Source organism: Rana temporaria, chromosome 2, assembly GCF_905171775.1.
Source record: "Rana temporaria chromosome 2, aRanTem1.1, whole genome shotgun sequence".
Classification (NCBI taxonomy): Eukaryota; Metazoa; Chordata; class Amphibia; order Anura; family Ranidae; genus Rana; species Rana temporaria.
The window spans coordinates 516,060,153-516,075,132 of NC_053490.1; the positions used below are offsets into that span (position 1 = coordinate 516,060,153).

The 14,980-nt window shown below is 42.2% G+C and overlaps 1 protein-coding gene across 1 annotated transcript in view; it reads right to left on the reverse strand.

Annotated features, from left to right (window-relative positions):
* Positions 1 to 14,539, reverse strand: part of RIPK4 (receptor interacting serine/threonine kinase 4) — a 41,202-nt gene extending 26,663 nt beyond the window's left edge. The window contains exons 1-2 of the mRNA XM_040339019.1: positions 14,260 to 14,539; positions 224 to 515 (exon numbers count right to left, since the gene is read on the reverse strand). Coding sequence (XP_040194953.1) covers positions 224 to 515; positions 14,260 to 14,441 — 474 coding nt within the window. The 5' untranslated portion in view covers positions 14,442 to 14,539. The remainder of the gene's footprint in view (positions 1 to 223; positions 516 to 14,259) is intronic.
* Between the last annotated feature and the right edge of the window lie 441 nt (positions 14,540 to 14,980).

A 14,980-nucleotide genomic window follows, 5' to 3' on the forward strand; every position in this document is an offset into this window, starting at 1 on the left:
AACACACACACTGCTTTTAAACACAACCAGGACATAAAACATGTCTTGAATCACCAACACTAGTGGTCCAAGCGTAACGTGCTGGGTTTCTAGAACTCTGAAAGATTAATATTGTGCTATAAAAATATGATGGAGCTTCATAAACCGAAGACAAAAAAAAAAAAAAAAAAATTATGTCTACCCAATATTAATAACAAAATTTAGAATAGTAGATGTTCCATACCTTGACATGATAATGTCCATCAAGCAAAATATTGGCTGGCTTCAAGTCCAGGTGGAGCAATGGTGGGTTCATGCAATGGAGAAAGTTCATTCCCACTGCAGTCTCATGGATGATCCTGAACCGCAAGTCCCACGGCAAGCGCTCTGAGGCCAATAGCTTTTCCAAGGAACCAGTCTCCATATACTCCATGACCAGACCAACGGGTTCACTGCAGATCCCATAAACGGGCAAGATGCAACGAAACTTGGCCATCTCCATCTTTTTGGCTTCCTCAACCAGCTCAATACGCTCCCTGAAAGAAAGTGGGAAGAGGTTAGTCCCGATAATCATAATGGATATCTTAACATCGACTAAGAAACAAAAGCTCGATGCCATTATTTTTGGTTCATGTATAGAACCTTTTCCACACCCACCACATCTCAATGTGGTTAGGGCTCCACAACAATTCTAGGTTTGCTCTACATTAGGGGAGAAGTTATTCGGGCAGCCTAAACATAATATGGCTCGCTACCAGGGTCGTCTAATATTGATTGGACCCTGGGCAAAAATAAAATAAAATTCTTGCCCCCCCACGCAATTTTGCTCTCCACCTGCTCTGAGACATACAATAAATATCAGCTAGACCTAAAATCAGTTTACTGCATCAGATCAGGCAGTAATTGCGATTGGTTGCCAGGTTACAGCATATCATTTACAGCACACATTACGGCTCACTGATTAGTTGCTAGAGGTTACAGCACATGATTTCTTCTTGTTGATTGGTTGATAGAGATTACTGTACAGTAATACTGCTCACTGATGGGCACAGAGGGGCATGATATACATATGAATGTCGCCTTTATTTATGAATGCTGCCGGCCTCAACTATTTACATACGAATCCCGTCGCTATTTACATATGAATGACGGTTATTTACATGTAAAAACAGGGTCTTTACTAATAGATTTACTTTAGGAATAAAATCTTTATATTTTGCATAAATTAATTTGATCTATTTCTTGTCGTCAAAAAGTAACCCCCTTTTCCTGGTGTTCTAGAACCAGGTACTTCCCCCCCCCCCTTTTTTTTTCTATATGCTTACCACAACACCACCATATCAGGGAAATGATCGATTACCGGCCACCTTATGTACTTGACCATGCAATAGTGCTTTGGCTTGCCCTCCCACCCCCCCTCTTTATTTTACCTAAACACAGGGCCTGCAGGCGAGTCATCTCTACACAATAAAAGGGCAGAGCTGGGCAGCATTAGTAGCAGCACTTCACATCGAGATATCAGAACACAGCACGGGACTAAAACTGGGATAGTTGGGAGCTGATTTGGGCTCCACAACAATGACAGGGCCCAGGGTAGCTTCCCCTTTTGCCCTGCCTTAAAGCTGGCCCCGCTCTCTACTCTGTGCATAAGTTAGTCAGAAGTGCACATTCTGGGGAAGATAATTAGAATTTATAGCAGAATTGTGATTTGATGTAATGTTAGTCGTTACATTCAACTGAGCCTCAAACTATTGTGAATGAAAGAGGATAGGCGTTTCATCTAAAAAGCAGCAAACTTTCTAAACAAGACCAGTTTATTGTTCTTCAGACTCTAGACTGTGGCTATTGGGAGTCGATATTATCCTGGGTGTCAGTGGGAGTAAAACAGTCCATCTTTGGAATTAAGGGGAGGAATAGTTCCCCCATCATTGGCGTCAATGGAAGGAATAGTGCCAAATGGGCTGGAGAAAGGCATGCAAAGGGTCACATCCAACCCCGGGCCACAGTTTGGATACCACTGATTGAAAGCATCCAATCTGGTTTTAGATGTCCTTTCCATATGCTTAGAAGACAAAAGCTATTAGTTGATGGGTTAGAGATATTGGGCCCACAGGAAGTAAGGGATAATCATTCCAAGGACACAAACCAAAAAAATAATTATACATATACATACATACATATATACACACACACACACACACACACACACACACACACACACACACACACACACACACACACACACACACACATACATATTTCTGCTTTAGTTCTATACAATATGCCCTAAACGCAGAGAAGGAACGTTTTTCTATTCAGCTGGGCACAGACACAGAAGGTGCATTTCACACATAAGGCCCCTTGTTCCTGTGTGGAATGCATATGGGAAGGTTTTTTTTTTAGAATGGTAGAACTTGTTGAACCACCTTTGTTGCATTAGACATATAAGAAAAAATGACAGGTTTGTGCCAAAGAGCTGCAAGGTGTTTATTACCAACACTCATCTGTCACAAATGTCCCCAGTTTATTCACTAAAACAGGTTGCTACATCAACAAAAGAAAAGCCATGTTAAAAATAGTATGTTAACCCACAAAACATCCTGTAAAAGATAACAATGTACTCTCCAAGTTCTAGTTCCCCATTGTCCCCGGTTTCTAAGAATAGGCCAGAGTTTAAGGACTTTTCCCCTGAAAAGGTCTCATGGATTTACAAATTCAATTGAAAAAACAAAAATAAATCCCATCTTTCAAACCCCAAAACCTTAAAGTGGAGTTCCCCCCCAAAAATGTAACATTCGCTTATCTGGTTCCCCTCCCCCCTCCGGTGTCACATTTGTCACCTTTCAGGGGAGGGGGAGCAGATACCCGTCTAATACAGGTATTTGCGACCCACTTCCGGTGATAGATCGCCACATAAACTGCGGCAATCTATGCCATGTAAGGCCACCAGGGGCGGACTGACCATTGGGGCTCTCGGGCACTGCCCGAGGGCCCCATGCCACTAGGGGGCCCTATCAGGGTTGCCAGGCTCAATGAAACCAGGGACAGTATGTAAAAATCTGTGTTTTTTTTACATCTGTCCCTGATATGTCAGAAACCGACACGCTTTTGATGTGAACATCCTGAGATTTTAGCTGCCCTGCCTCCTGGCGTTGTGGCCATCTGTAAGCCCAGGAGTCCCCATAATCTTCTATTGACCGGGGGCCCATGAGTTGTCAGTCCGCCCCTGATGGCCCCTCCTCCCCCCACTGTCTTCTGGGAGACACACAGGTACCAGTCAGGACGCGCAGCGCGACTCGTGCATACGCAGTAGGGAACCAGGATGTGAAGCCACAAGGCATACTGTTATCTGTGACATTGTTTCCAACTATTTATGGGCTACAGAAATACTCCAACCTATGTTATGGCGAAGGAAAGGTGGAATTGTTCTGTAGCCATGTCCTAGGTTGACAACGCTGCTCCTCCATGGATACAAAACAATGAGTGACCATGGGACAGAATTTTTTTTTTTGCAAGATCACCAGATGGGAAAAAAGTGGTAAGCAATTTAGTTATAAGTCCACCCAAAGAGATATTTTCAGGTGTGTTCAAATACAATAGACCACCGGCATTAATCAATCAATATGAATAAAGGAGTAGCTACCCTCGGTTACCTTTTTTTTTTAGTCAGTCCGTTTTGTCCTTCTATAGCCTTGCCACAAAGAACTCCTAGTGAGCACCTAACAATTACTTCTCTATTCAGCGACTTAAGTCTCTTCAGTTCAGCTAAACAATGAGAAAGCCGTAGCTGTACCAGGTGCCCACGCAAAGTACAGGCAGACAGGCCAATACCCTGTTCGTAAGCAAGCCACCTATAAATTTTGCAAAAAATCAGCAATATCCTACAGACTTTAATAGTAAGCATCAGGAAGGCTTGACAAAGCAGAAAGTTGGACATATATACAATGGGCCTGCATCAATGACCTTTGGGTTTGTGTCAACAGATTATCAATTTTAATGATTTCAGAAGCATCTCACATTTTATCTGCAGTTGACTTCCTTCAAGAGGGCATTGAATGCCCATAGACTTGTTTGGGAATGCAAAAACCACCTGACCCAAAAGTCCAGGATCTTATTCTGATATCAACTTCCATTATGCAACGTTAGATGGTGCACATGAAGGATTCAGCAGTGCCAAACTGCATTTGTAGATATATCTTGTAGAGCAGTGTTCTCCAAACTGCAGCCCAGGAGCAAGATGTGGCCCTTGGCTTACCTCTATCCGACCCTTTGGTGTCACTGACTGGAATAGTGCTCAATGATGGGGGTGCTATTGCTCCCAATTAAACAAAAAAAAAAAAAAAATTGTGTACCATTATTCCCACTAATACCAAAAACAGGGCACCATTAAAAAACCAATGATGGGGCATGGTTTACTCCAAATGATGCTGGGAATTCTTTGATTGATTGATTTTTGAGCTTAGTTAAGGCGCCAAATACCCACTGGAGAGTGAGCATCTAAGCGCCGCTGGTGAGATGTTACCCTGAATCAATCCACGGTTTAGAAGGAGAAAGAGAGAAAAGAGAGGGAGAAGGAGGGGGAAGGGTATCCAGCCCTTAGAGGAGCAAGGGAAAGAGCCGCGAAGCATAAGAGAGGAAAAAAAAAAAAAAAAAAAAAAAGAATCGGGAGGGTACTTGACATCATAGATGTCTGAGTAGTCAGGGCCGTTCCGGGTTCATGGCCATTGGAGTGGGAAGTGAGCCCTTTACTTTACTTCCACTGGTCATAGTCTTGCCTCCTAAAGTCCTAAGGACAGTGAACTGGCCCTTTGTTTAAACATTTGAGACCCCTGTTGTAGAGCTTCATCTTCCACCTGCATTCAAGTTCAACATGAATAGAGATTTCAAATTCTAATGCCGCGTACACACGAACGGATTTTCCGTCAGAAAAACCTTGGATGTTTTTTTCTGACGGAATTCCACTCAAGCTTGGCTTACATATACACGGTCATACAAAAGTTCTCTGAACTTTCGACCGTCAAGAATGCAGTGACGTACAACACTACGACGAGCTGAGAAAAAAAATTAAGTCCAATGCTCAAACTGTTTCAGAGCATGCGTCGGAATTGCTACAGACAATCGCAACCAGCTCTCAATCTTTTGCTGACGGAAATTGCGACAGCAAAAATCCGATGGAGCATGCACACGGTCAGAATTTCGGACCAAAAGCTCACATCAGACTTTTGCTGGCGGAGTTTCCGACTGTGTGCAAGCAAAATAAAGTCATGCTGGGCCCTGACACCCAATTATAAGTAGTTGGCCAATATTGAGATCCAGCAGGAAGAAGGAAGCAGGGCAAAAAGCACAACTTCAGAAATTAGAAGTTGCCATTTGCATATGTGGGCTTTAGTGGTGCAGTTGGCTTTTCCAAAAAAAATAAAAAAAAATAAAAAAAAAGGTAAAAAAATTAAATAAAAAATTCTAAGTGCATTTCTACAAAAAGGTAGTCCAATAAGAATACCAAAAACATAGGACAGTTTGCTAAACTCGAACTAAACTGGTTCATTAATCCACCAACCATCACCCTTCATCAATGAATAGATAGCGACCATACAGCATTCACTAGTCACAGGGTGAACCCATCTCCATTTCAATAACTCAATTTCCATACACCTTGTCTTGTAAAGAGGCTCTAGGAGACATTGCATGTCAACATTAGCTTTGAGAAACTTGCTGGGTGGGTCCAGGGGACAAATAACCCCTCCTCCCCCGCTCAAAGCCATATGCATCATTCATGCAAAGTACAGACAAGTCCGGGCAACTGAAGAGCCATTTAAAACCAGAAGATCTGTAACATTAAGCAACCAGCTGTATGTTCCTTGTTAATGTTGATATTCCTTCCATAGATTACAAACCAATGTCTCCACCACAGTTATTGTGCCTATAGACGAAGGTGACCAGATTTTTAAAATGAAATCCGGGGACATATTTTTTCTTTACTAGTAATGGCAACAATCGGCACTCTCTGCCCATTGCCGCCCGCCTCACAGACTCTCAAGTCTTACTCTTCGGGCCCCGGCTACTACTGGGTGGGGAGCGGAGGAAGATCACTCCACCAGGGAAGGCAAGGAGATAGGCAGGTGGCTGGCCAGAACTTGAGCCAAGGCAGAAGAACATGCGAGCTAAGCAGAATGGGCATGCGCCCAAAACTGAAGAAATATTCCCTCCGCTCCGACCAGTTCATGATCATCAGAAAGGGGCACAGATAATGGAAAAAATACAACCCCCCTATGCTAGTAGGCACGGCGGAGCGGGGGTGTTTAATTATTATTATTTTTTTAATTCTGCACTGACTGTCTTTGAAATTGCCCCTAATAAATCCAAATCCAAAACCAGGGACAGACTTGGTCCAGGGACAGTGCCCTCAATCAGGGGACTGTCCCCTGAAACTGGGGATGTCTGGTCACCCTACTATAGACATTAGAATTTGGGGGGGGGGGGGGGGGGGACACACCATAGTAAGTCTGTAGGCCACTTCTCTGGAAAATGACCGCTGTAAGGATTATTTCTTGGCTCATATACAGTACACTGTGTATGCCCATGGTTCTTTGTTTGGCCAATGCGTCATTATACAATTGCCTTGTCAGTAGGAACCTTTACACTTTGATTGGAAGCCAATTTATCCAACAGATGTGAATATAAAATGAAGCACCTGAAATAAAACCAAAACAGAAAGAAAGAAGAAAAAAAAAGAAAAGAAAAGAAAGCACAAAAAAGTTAAAATTAGTTTGTCATTTTTTTGAAATAGCTATAGATGAAGTTAAATATCATGCAGAGTATAGAAACTACTGTACATTGAGAATGATTTGTATACAAACACCCATACTGAATCCTCCTTGGTTGGAAAAATCGTCTGTTATCTTTGTGAAAACTGGTCTAGTGATCCTGAGAACTGTACATGGTGACGATAATGAAAATGGTGCACTTGCCTGACAGTGTTGGAGGACTGTGGCCTCCAAAACTCATGTCCACTAGAGAAGGGCCCCTTCAGGAACATCATCTGAAGACAACCTCCCCCTCCTTAGTTTAGGTGCCGAGTTGCACAGCCTTGGCCACAAGCCTTGGAGACTATTCCAATGGCTACGGTGCCAGTGACCACTTAGAAGCCACTGGTGTGGCTTTTGTTTAGGGTCACTTTATCATTGTGTAATGCAGTCACAAATTGCTCAGCTAAAACCTGATAGGACAGCTGAGGTTTCGAATTCTATATAGGAGTTGAACAAATTTTTGTATTAAGGTTTTGGAGAAATTGTGCACAAGAAACAACCACCACCACCACCACCACAACCACCACCGGTCCCCATAATACCGACTATGCCATCACCTCGTCTGCTGCTTGTCCTTGATTTAGGCATCCTCTATATTAAGATCAATTACATGTATTGTTATAAATGACACTACCAGCTGCTACAGAGGGAAGTAACCCTGAGGGCCCCACGATTCAGAATTACGTCCCCGATAGTGGACATTCTGCCAGTGCTTTGAAGAACCTCAGCAGATCATAGACTGATCCTACTTGTTGCCAAGGGTTTCTCTGCAGAACCTGGCGTGACAGTCGCAGGAGCATTTAGTCCTCTGCAAGCACGACATAATAAAGTAGTGTAAAAAAAAATATTAACATGAAAGGATTTTCAGGAAATTTGGCAATGCCCGAGGCCATTCGCAAATCTGAAAATGACTTAATTGGCAGTATTTTTACCCATACAAGCCACGGCTCATATTCCTGTGTAATTATGTTCTTAGAAAACATAAAGGAGCGTTCTGGTTTGTAAAACAAGACAGTGGATTTTGCATGCTTCGTCTGTACAATGTAGACATCAGCAGACAAAGGGTCCGATTTGTAAAAGTAGACCAGTATACAGTTTAGAGGTATATACTATAGTCATGTATTATATCATTTACATAATTTTTATTAAAGCGTCATATGGATGAGGGTGGTAGAGCAACCTCGGAAACTTAGTGGCATACAAAGCACCCCTGCCTAAGCGTATAGTTACCTCGAGGCATCTGCTTTTATGTTCTCCTGCAGGGGCGGACTGACAACTCATGGGGCCCCCGGGCAATAGAAGATTATGGGGACCCCCAGGCTTACAGATGGCCACCACGCCAGGAGGCAGTGCAGCTAAAATCTCAGGATTTTCACATCAAAAGCATGTCGGTTTCGGACATATCAGGGACAGATGTAAAAAAAAAAAAAAAAAAACCCCCCACACACAGAATTTTACATACTGTCCTTGGTTTTATTGAGCCTGGAAACCCTGATGGGGAACCCTAGTGGCATGGGGCCCTCGGCCAGTGCCCGAGAGCCTCAATGGTCAGTCCGCCCCTGTTCTCCTGCCATTTGAATGACTTTACCCAAGTGACAGGTGCACTTTAAATCGGGGTGGACACATTAGTATGGGATTCAGGAGCCAAAATCTCCAAACTGGGAGCCAAGGTGTTTCTCCCCCCCCCCCCTTCCTTACTTTAGAAGCCAACTTCATTAACAACTAGAGAAAACCTCTATAAAAAGCAGAAATCCTGTGGGGTAAGAACCCCTAGCCAGAGCCAGGCAACCATTTAGCCACTAAGCCCCTCCAATGCAACCACCTTTTCTATCTACTCCACTTTCTCCAGTGGAAACCCACCAAATTCAAATGGCTTTCTAAGCAATCCAATGAGCAGCAAGTCGAAGCAGACTGAGCTGAACATGCGACACGATATCAACTGCAAAAGTCAACTCCAAGCAGGCCAGCCCCACCAATTAACAGGATTTAAAGACCACCGATTTGAAAGCGGAAAGCCTCAAACAATTCAGCTTACAGGGTTGCCAACACTGACTGCTGGCAAGTCAACCAGGGCTGGTGCTACCACTAGGCAGGCGCCTAGGGTGCACTGCCATCTTGGTTGCAGCCACAGCCGCTGGTTCGTATGGTTTGACTTTGACCTGTGGTAGTCCGTCATATTTTTATTTATTTTATTGGATGCTTGTGTCTACGGGGTTAATGCAGACAATTTGTCCCGCTCTCCCTGTTGGCTCCAATGCCTGGTGCTTGGTATGCCACTGCCCTGCCCTTTTTCTAGATGGCAATGGCAGTCATTGGTCCTCCTGTGGGTCTTGGACCAGGTGAGCGCCACGCACCGAATGGGGTACTGGTGTGGGCAGTGCGCCTCTCCCGTGGGGGAGATTTGGCCTTGTGGAGGCACAACCCTTTGATTATTTCCCTGGAGTTGAACTGGTAAGCCTTGTTTTTATTTAGGGGCTGCATGTCGCTGCACACCATCTCTGTTACTCCGAGTCCCCCCCATCTCCTATAACATTGCTGATGGGGGGGCTGCAAGTAGCTGGTCCTGCCTAGGGCGCAAAATAGTCTAACATCAGCCCTGAAGTCAACATAACAGGAGTTCAAGACGCCGCAGCCCACATTGGTAATCTGTGACACCTGTGATGGTTCACACAGGATTAGCACATGACCCATCACTGCAGCATGTCAATCGTACAGAATTAAAATAGCCAACTTCTGAACTGGATGATGCTACCTAAAAGGATTGTTATACGGTCAGCGAGGACAAACTTTGGATCCAAAGCCTATGTCAGTCATTCTTATATGAAAGCAAACTGCATTCAAAAGAGTAAATATATGTAAATTATATTTCACGATCCAGCCAATCACAGCGCTGGAGCGGCGATACCCGAAAGACACGCCGAGGCAAGATGACATCTCGCTCGAGGTGGACCAGGTAAGTACTCAACACCTCGTTCCAAGGTAAGTATTTCATAATGAGCTACTATGCGGTGCATATTAGCTCATTATGCCTTTTGCCTTTCAGGTGTAAAAAAAATAAAAAAGGATTGCGGGTATACAACCGCTTTGACAATGAAACCTTGAAGCCGATTGGTTACTATGCACAGCTTCACCAGGTTGTGCGTGCACCAGCTTTAGTAAATCTCCTCCCACTGCGTTTTGCAAACAAAAGCATAAAAAGTTTACAGACTTGTGTCCTTATAAAAAAGGTTGTCACAATCGGACACAAAGAATACAGGTACTGGGTCATTGTGCACAAGGTGCATGGTTAATGATCTACCAGCAGCCCTCATTAAAGTCTGTTAATTTATTCTAATGTACAAATAGTACATTTATAACCTCAGACCCTTAGAGAACCCACCTATTACCCTGAAAACCTAAAAAGTATGGTCTGTGCCAGGTATTGAATACATTATTTAATTGTCTTGTTCAATTTCCTTTAGATTTACCTTCAACTATGTAGCACAAAGGCCTACCTGATTGAAAGTGTTTAGGTATGACCTCATCATTAGTATATGGTTTGGCAAATCTAAAAAAACAAAATTGAACAAGAATAGTATAATGTATGGCCAATACACACACCCCGATATGCAGTACTTTTCTCCCCCCCATTAACCTCTTTACACCGCGGCCCCTCGCATGTATGCAGCCTCTTGGTGGGTGGGCTTTAACGGAAAGAGACCCTGTGTAAATACAAAACTGAGCTGGGAGCCCTCGGTGCTCCCAGCCCAGTTACCGGCGGTGACTGGAAAGCTCCTGAGGCATACTTGCAATTGGGAGTTTTCTGATCATGTGACATCCAAATACCCACTTCCCGGCATCTAGAAGTTCTTAAAGGACCAGGAGGCAGCGGCAGGAAGGGGTTAAGGAGTTCCGCCAAAAAAATTATTAAAAAAGTCAGCAGCTACATGCAGCTACCGACTTTTAATATATGGACACTTGCCTGTCCAGGGCGCCCGCGATGTCAGGTCCCGAAGCCGATTTGCCCCTTTGGGTGGAGGCGCAGCCATCTTCGTTAAGGGAATCAGGAAGTGAAGCCTTGCGGCTTCACTTCATGGTTCCCTACTGCGCATGCATTATCCCATTGGTCCCTGCGGTCTTCTGGGACCTGTGTGTCTCCTAGAAGACAGTGTGGGGGGCGGAGGAGGCGCCGGACGTGGCTTAGGTCACTGCAGCGATCTATGCCTGGAAGTGGGAGCAAATGCCAGTATTAGAAAGGTATCTGCTCCCTCCTCCCCCCTGAAAAGGTGCCAAATGTAACAAGCAGAAGTTAAATTTCTAACACCGCCACAGATCCAGGATAATGCACCAGCCACATTCACTGGAAACTACTCAACACTACATTTGCAATATGTGCATAAAAAAAAAATTCCCTTAAAAAGTGCCAGTCTGCCACTCATTCATTTATGGCCACAGTCCTTGCTCATTAGACTTTGTACTTATTGGAAATGCAATATACTTCCTGGAACCCTCCTAGTTTTCCACTTAAGTGCCAATTTACTACCCTTCCCTTTGCAAATCTTGCAGAGCCATCGCTTCCCCAACACAGCAAAAAAAAAAAAAAAAAAAAAAAAAAAAAAAGGCAAACATTTTATTGCTACCAATAGCAAATCTCAAATTTGTTTTGTAATGCACATATTGAAGACTGAAGTCAGTTATGTCTTTCCCAAGCCCTGCCAAAAAAAGAAAAAAATCTGGGGAAGTCTTTTGCTTAATACACACAGCAAATAATCTCACAGTGATTTTTTTTTTAATAATACGTATTGCAAATTGAATACACATATTGTAGCCTTCCAACCTCCCCAAAGCACCAATGAACTACCCTGGCCAGCGGGCCTTTGCTCAGTATACACAACGCAGAAAGCAAGATTTGGTAATGCAAATGTATTGAAGGTGCAGACAAATCCCCAAAACAACCCCTTGAAAAGTGCAACCGTTTCTACGCACACAGTCTTCAAGATCACCACATGTTATAATCTGACTGTATGATCTACCAACAATTATGTAGTGCAAGTGCCTTCCTGATTGGATAGATTAGGGAGGTCTTATCACACAGTTTTGCTAAAAAATAAAGAGTTGATTGTACAAAAACAAACAAAAAAAAAAAACACAAAATGATTGTATGGGGACTCGTCGTTGCCACACAAAGAACTACATTGGTCTCTAATGCATCTATTTAAAAAAAAAAATAGATGAATTAGATACCAATCTAATTCTTCGTGTGGTAACGAAGAGTCCCCATACACAATCTCTTTTTTTTTTTTTTGTACAAAGAGATTGTGTATGGGGACTCTTCGTTACCACACGAAGAATTAGATTGGTATCCAATTCATCATTTTTTTTTTAAATAGATGTATTAGAGACCAATGTAGTTCTTTGCGTGGCAACGACGAGTCCCCATACAATCATTTTTTTGTTTTTTAAATTATAAAAACCGTAATAAAAAGACCTCCCTAATCTATCCAATCAGGAAGGCCCTTGCACTATATAAAATTGTTGGTATATCAAAAAAGAGATTATACAATCAGATTGTATGGTGAGCTCTAGTGCAACATTACAATCAGATCCTACAATCTCTGCACAATCAACTTTAGATATGCCCAAACCATGTCAAATGAGGAGCAACCTAAATTATCTAATCAGTCTGTATCCAATCAGGCAGGCCTTTGTACTACACTGATGTTGTTAGATCTAAAAGGAGACGGTAGAATCAGAATGTATTGTATAAGGCTAACTTTATTTCATTGCTGTGAGATTTTTATTTATTTTTTTATCTAAAAGCAATGCAACAAAGTTAGCCTTATACAATACATTCTGATTCTACCATCTCCTTTCAGATCTAACAACATTAGTGTAGTACAAAGGCCTGCCTGATTGGATACAGACTGATTGTCGAATTAGGAGCAACCTAAATTATGCATAGTTTGGGTATATCTAAAAAGGTAATTGTATTGTTGCACTAGAGCTCACCATACACTCTACAATCTGATTATGTGATCTCCTTTTGATCTACCAACAAGTATGTAGTGCAGGGGGCTTACCCGATTAGATAATTTAAGTTTGCAAATTTTTTATTGAATCTAAAAGTCATATTGCCTAGAGATCCTATGTTTATATTGCAATATGAATGGTGAACAATTCAACCTGCCCCCGGATGTCTCACAAAATTTTTAAATGCACAAATCGAAAAGACCTGGTTCACAACTATGCGTTTTTTTTTGTGCTTTTTGCAGAAATGCACTACAGTCAATTCAACATGGTATCCTATGGGACACATTCACATCTATTTATTTTTTTCAGCTTCTATATCTCTGGAAATAGTCAGGGACTTTAAAAACACAAATTGTGGCAAAAGCGCAGCTTTTTTTTTTTTTTTGCAGCTTTTCTGTCAACGTTTATTGAAAAAAAAAAAAAAAAAAACCCTCAACGCAAAACGGTGCAATAAAATTTAAACGGAGGAGATGCAAGAATAAGTGTAGTGGCAGGAATGCAATTTTGTCACAATTTGCATTTTTTTTTTAAATCTGCCTAACAAAATTAGCACAAAAAAAATGCAAATAAATTTGTAAAAAAATGTAATAATTAAAAAATATATATATTTTTTTTTATATATTAAATATTTTAATTATTAATATTATATTTTTTATTTTATTTATTTTTTTACATATTTATTTGCATTTTTTGGTGGTTTATATTATTTTTTGCAAACTGTGCATTTTTGGTTTAATAAACTTCAATAGACAAGCTGCAGAAAAGCAGTTTTTTCAATAATAATAATAATAATAATAATAATAATAATAATAAATGAAAAACGCACACACCATACACTCTACAATCTGATTATGTGATCTCCTTTTGATCTACCAACAAGTATATAGTGCAGGGGGCTTACCACACACACACACACACAAATCCTGGCACTACATGCTTTTCTGCAGCTTGTCTATTGAAGTTTATTAAACCAAAAATGCACAGTTTGCAAAAAAATAAAAAATTATATAAACCGCACAAAAAAAAAAAAAAAAAACCCACGCTAAATGCACCACAAAAAGCACTGCAGAAACAGATGATCAAAAGCATAGGTGGGAACCAGGCCTGAAAATGTAGGGCAGAATTTGGAGACCCCCTAAAAATCTGCTACCCTGGAAGCTACCCCTTGGCAAAGACTATAGCCTGCCAGAGAAACAAAAGTCTAAATAAATATGTTGTACATTGTATCTATTTTTAAAATATTGATACATTGTATTCATATATTGCAAACAACGTAGAGAAAAAAAAATAAAAACATAAAGATCATCCACGTAGTGCAATGCCACAACATGTAACAACAACAATCAAAAACACTAAACAAAGTTGCACCAACTCCCCCAATGCACAGTAGAGGTAGCTCTGCCTCCATGGCAGGTAAGTAGCCCCCTCTCCTTGCTGGGAAGGTGATCTGCTGCCTGTCACTTACTTCTCATCCACATGCAGGCTGGGAGGACACTTGATGGCCAGCCAGGTCTTCCAGGAGATATGTTTGACTTTATAAACCTGTCCAAATCCCCCAGATCCAATCTTCTCCCAACCACAGAACTCCCTGGAGTCAAAGGTCCTGAGCAGCCCCATATCCCATGGGGAAGAGCCCTCCTTGTCCATGGTACTGCAGGCTGCTGCGTCCTCTCCTCTCCCCTCTCTCCAGCAGATCTGTTTGCTGTCTGTGTCTCCCTGCCCAGGTAATTAAGGTGTGTTCTGTGCCCAGGAGCTGACATCATTTCCTGACTCTGCACCTTGGACTCTGCTGGGACAGGCAAAGCTTTCATGTGGGCGCCGTGCTGACATCTAGTGGCCAGAAATGCTAACTGCACTTTGGGACTTCTAATTACTCTTGGAGCTAATTGTAGGTGAACAGCCAGAATTTTCTACCGATTACCTAGGCTACGTTCACGCCTGAGTGTAGTACATTCAGGTGATTTTATGTTTGTTTTTTGTCCACATTTTAGGGCTCACTACACCTATGTGTCGGAGGTTCATGTGCATTGGAAATACACTATATTGTCAAAAGTATTGGGACGCCTGCCTTTAGACTGCTTTCACACTGGGGCGGCGGGTCCATTAGCGGTAAAGCGCTGCTAATTTTAGCGGCGCTTTACTGTAGTTTTAGCTGCGCTTTATCGTAGTTTTAGCTGTGCTTTACT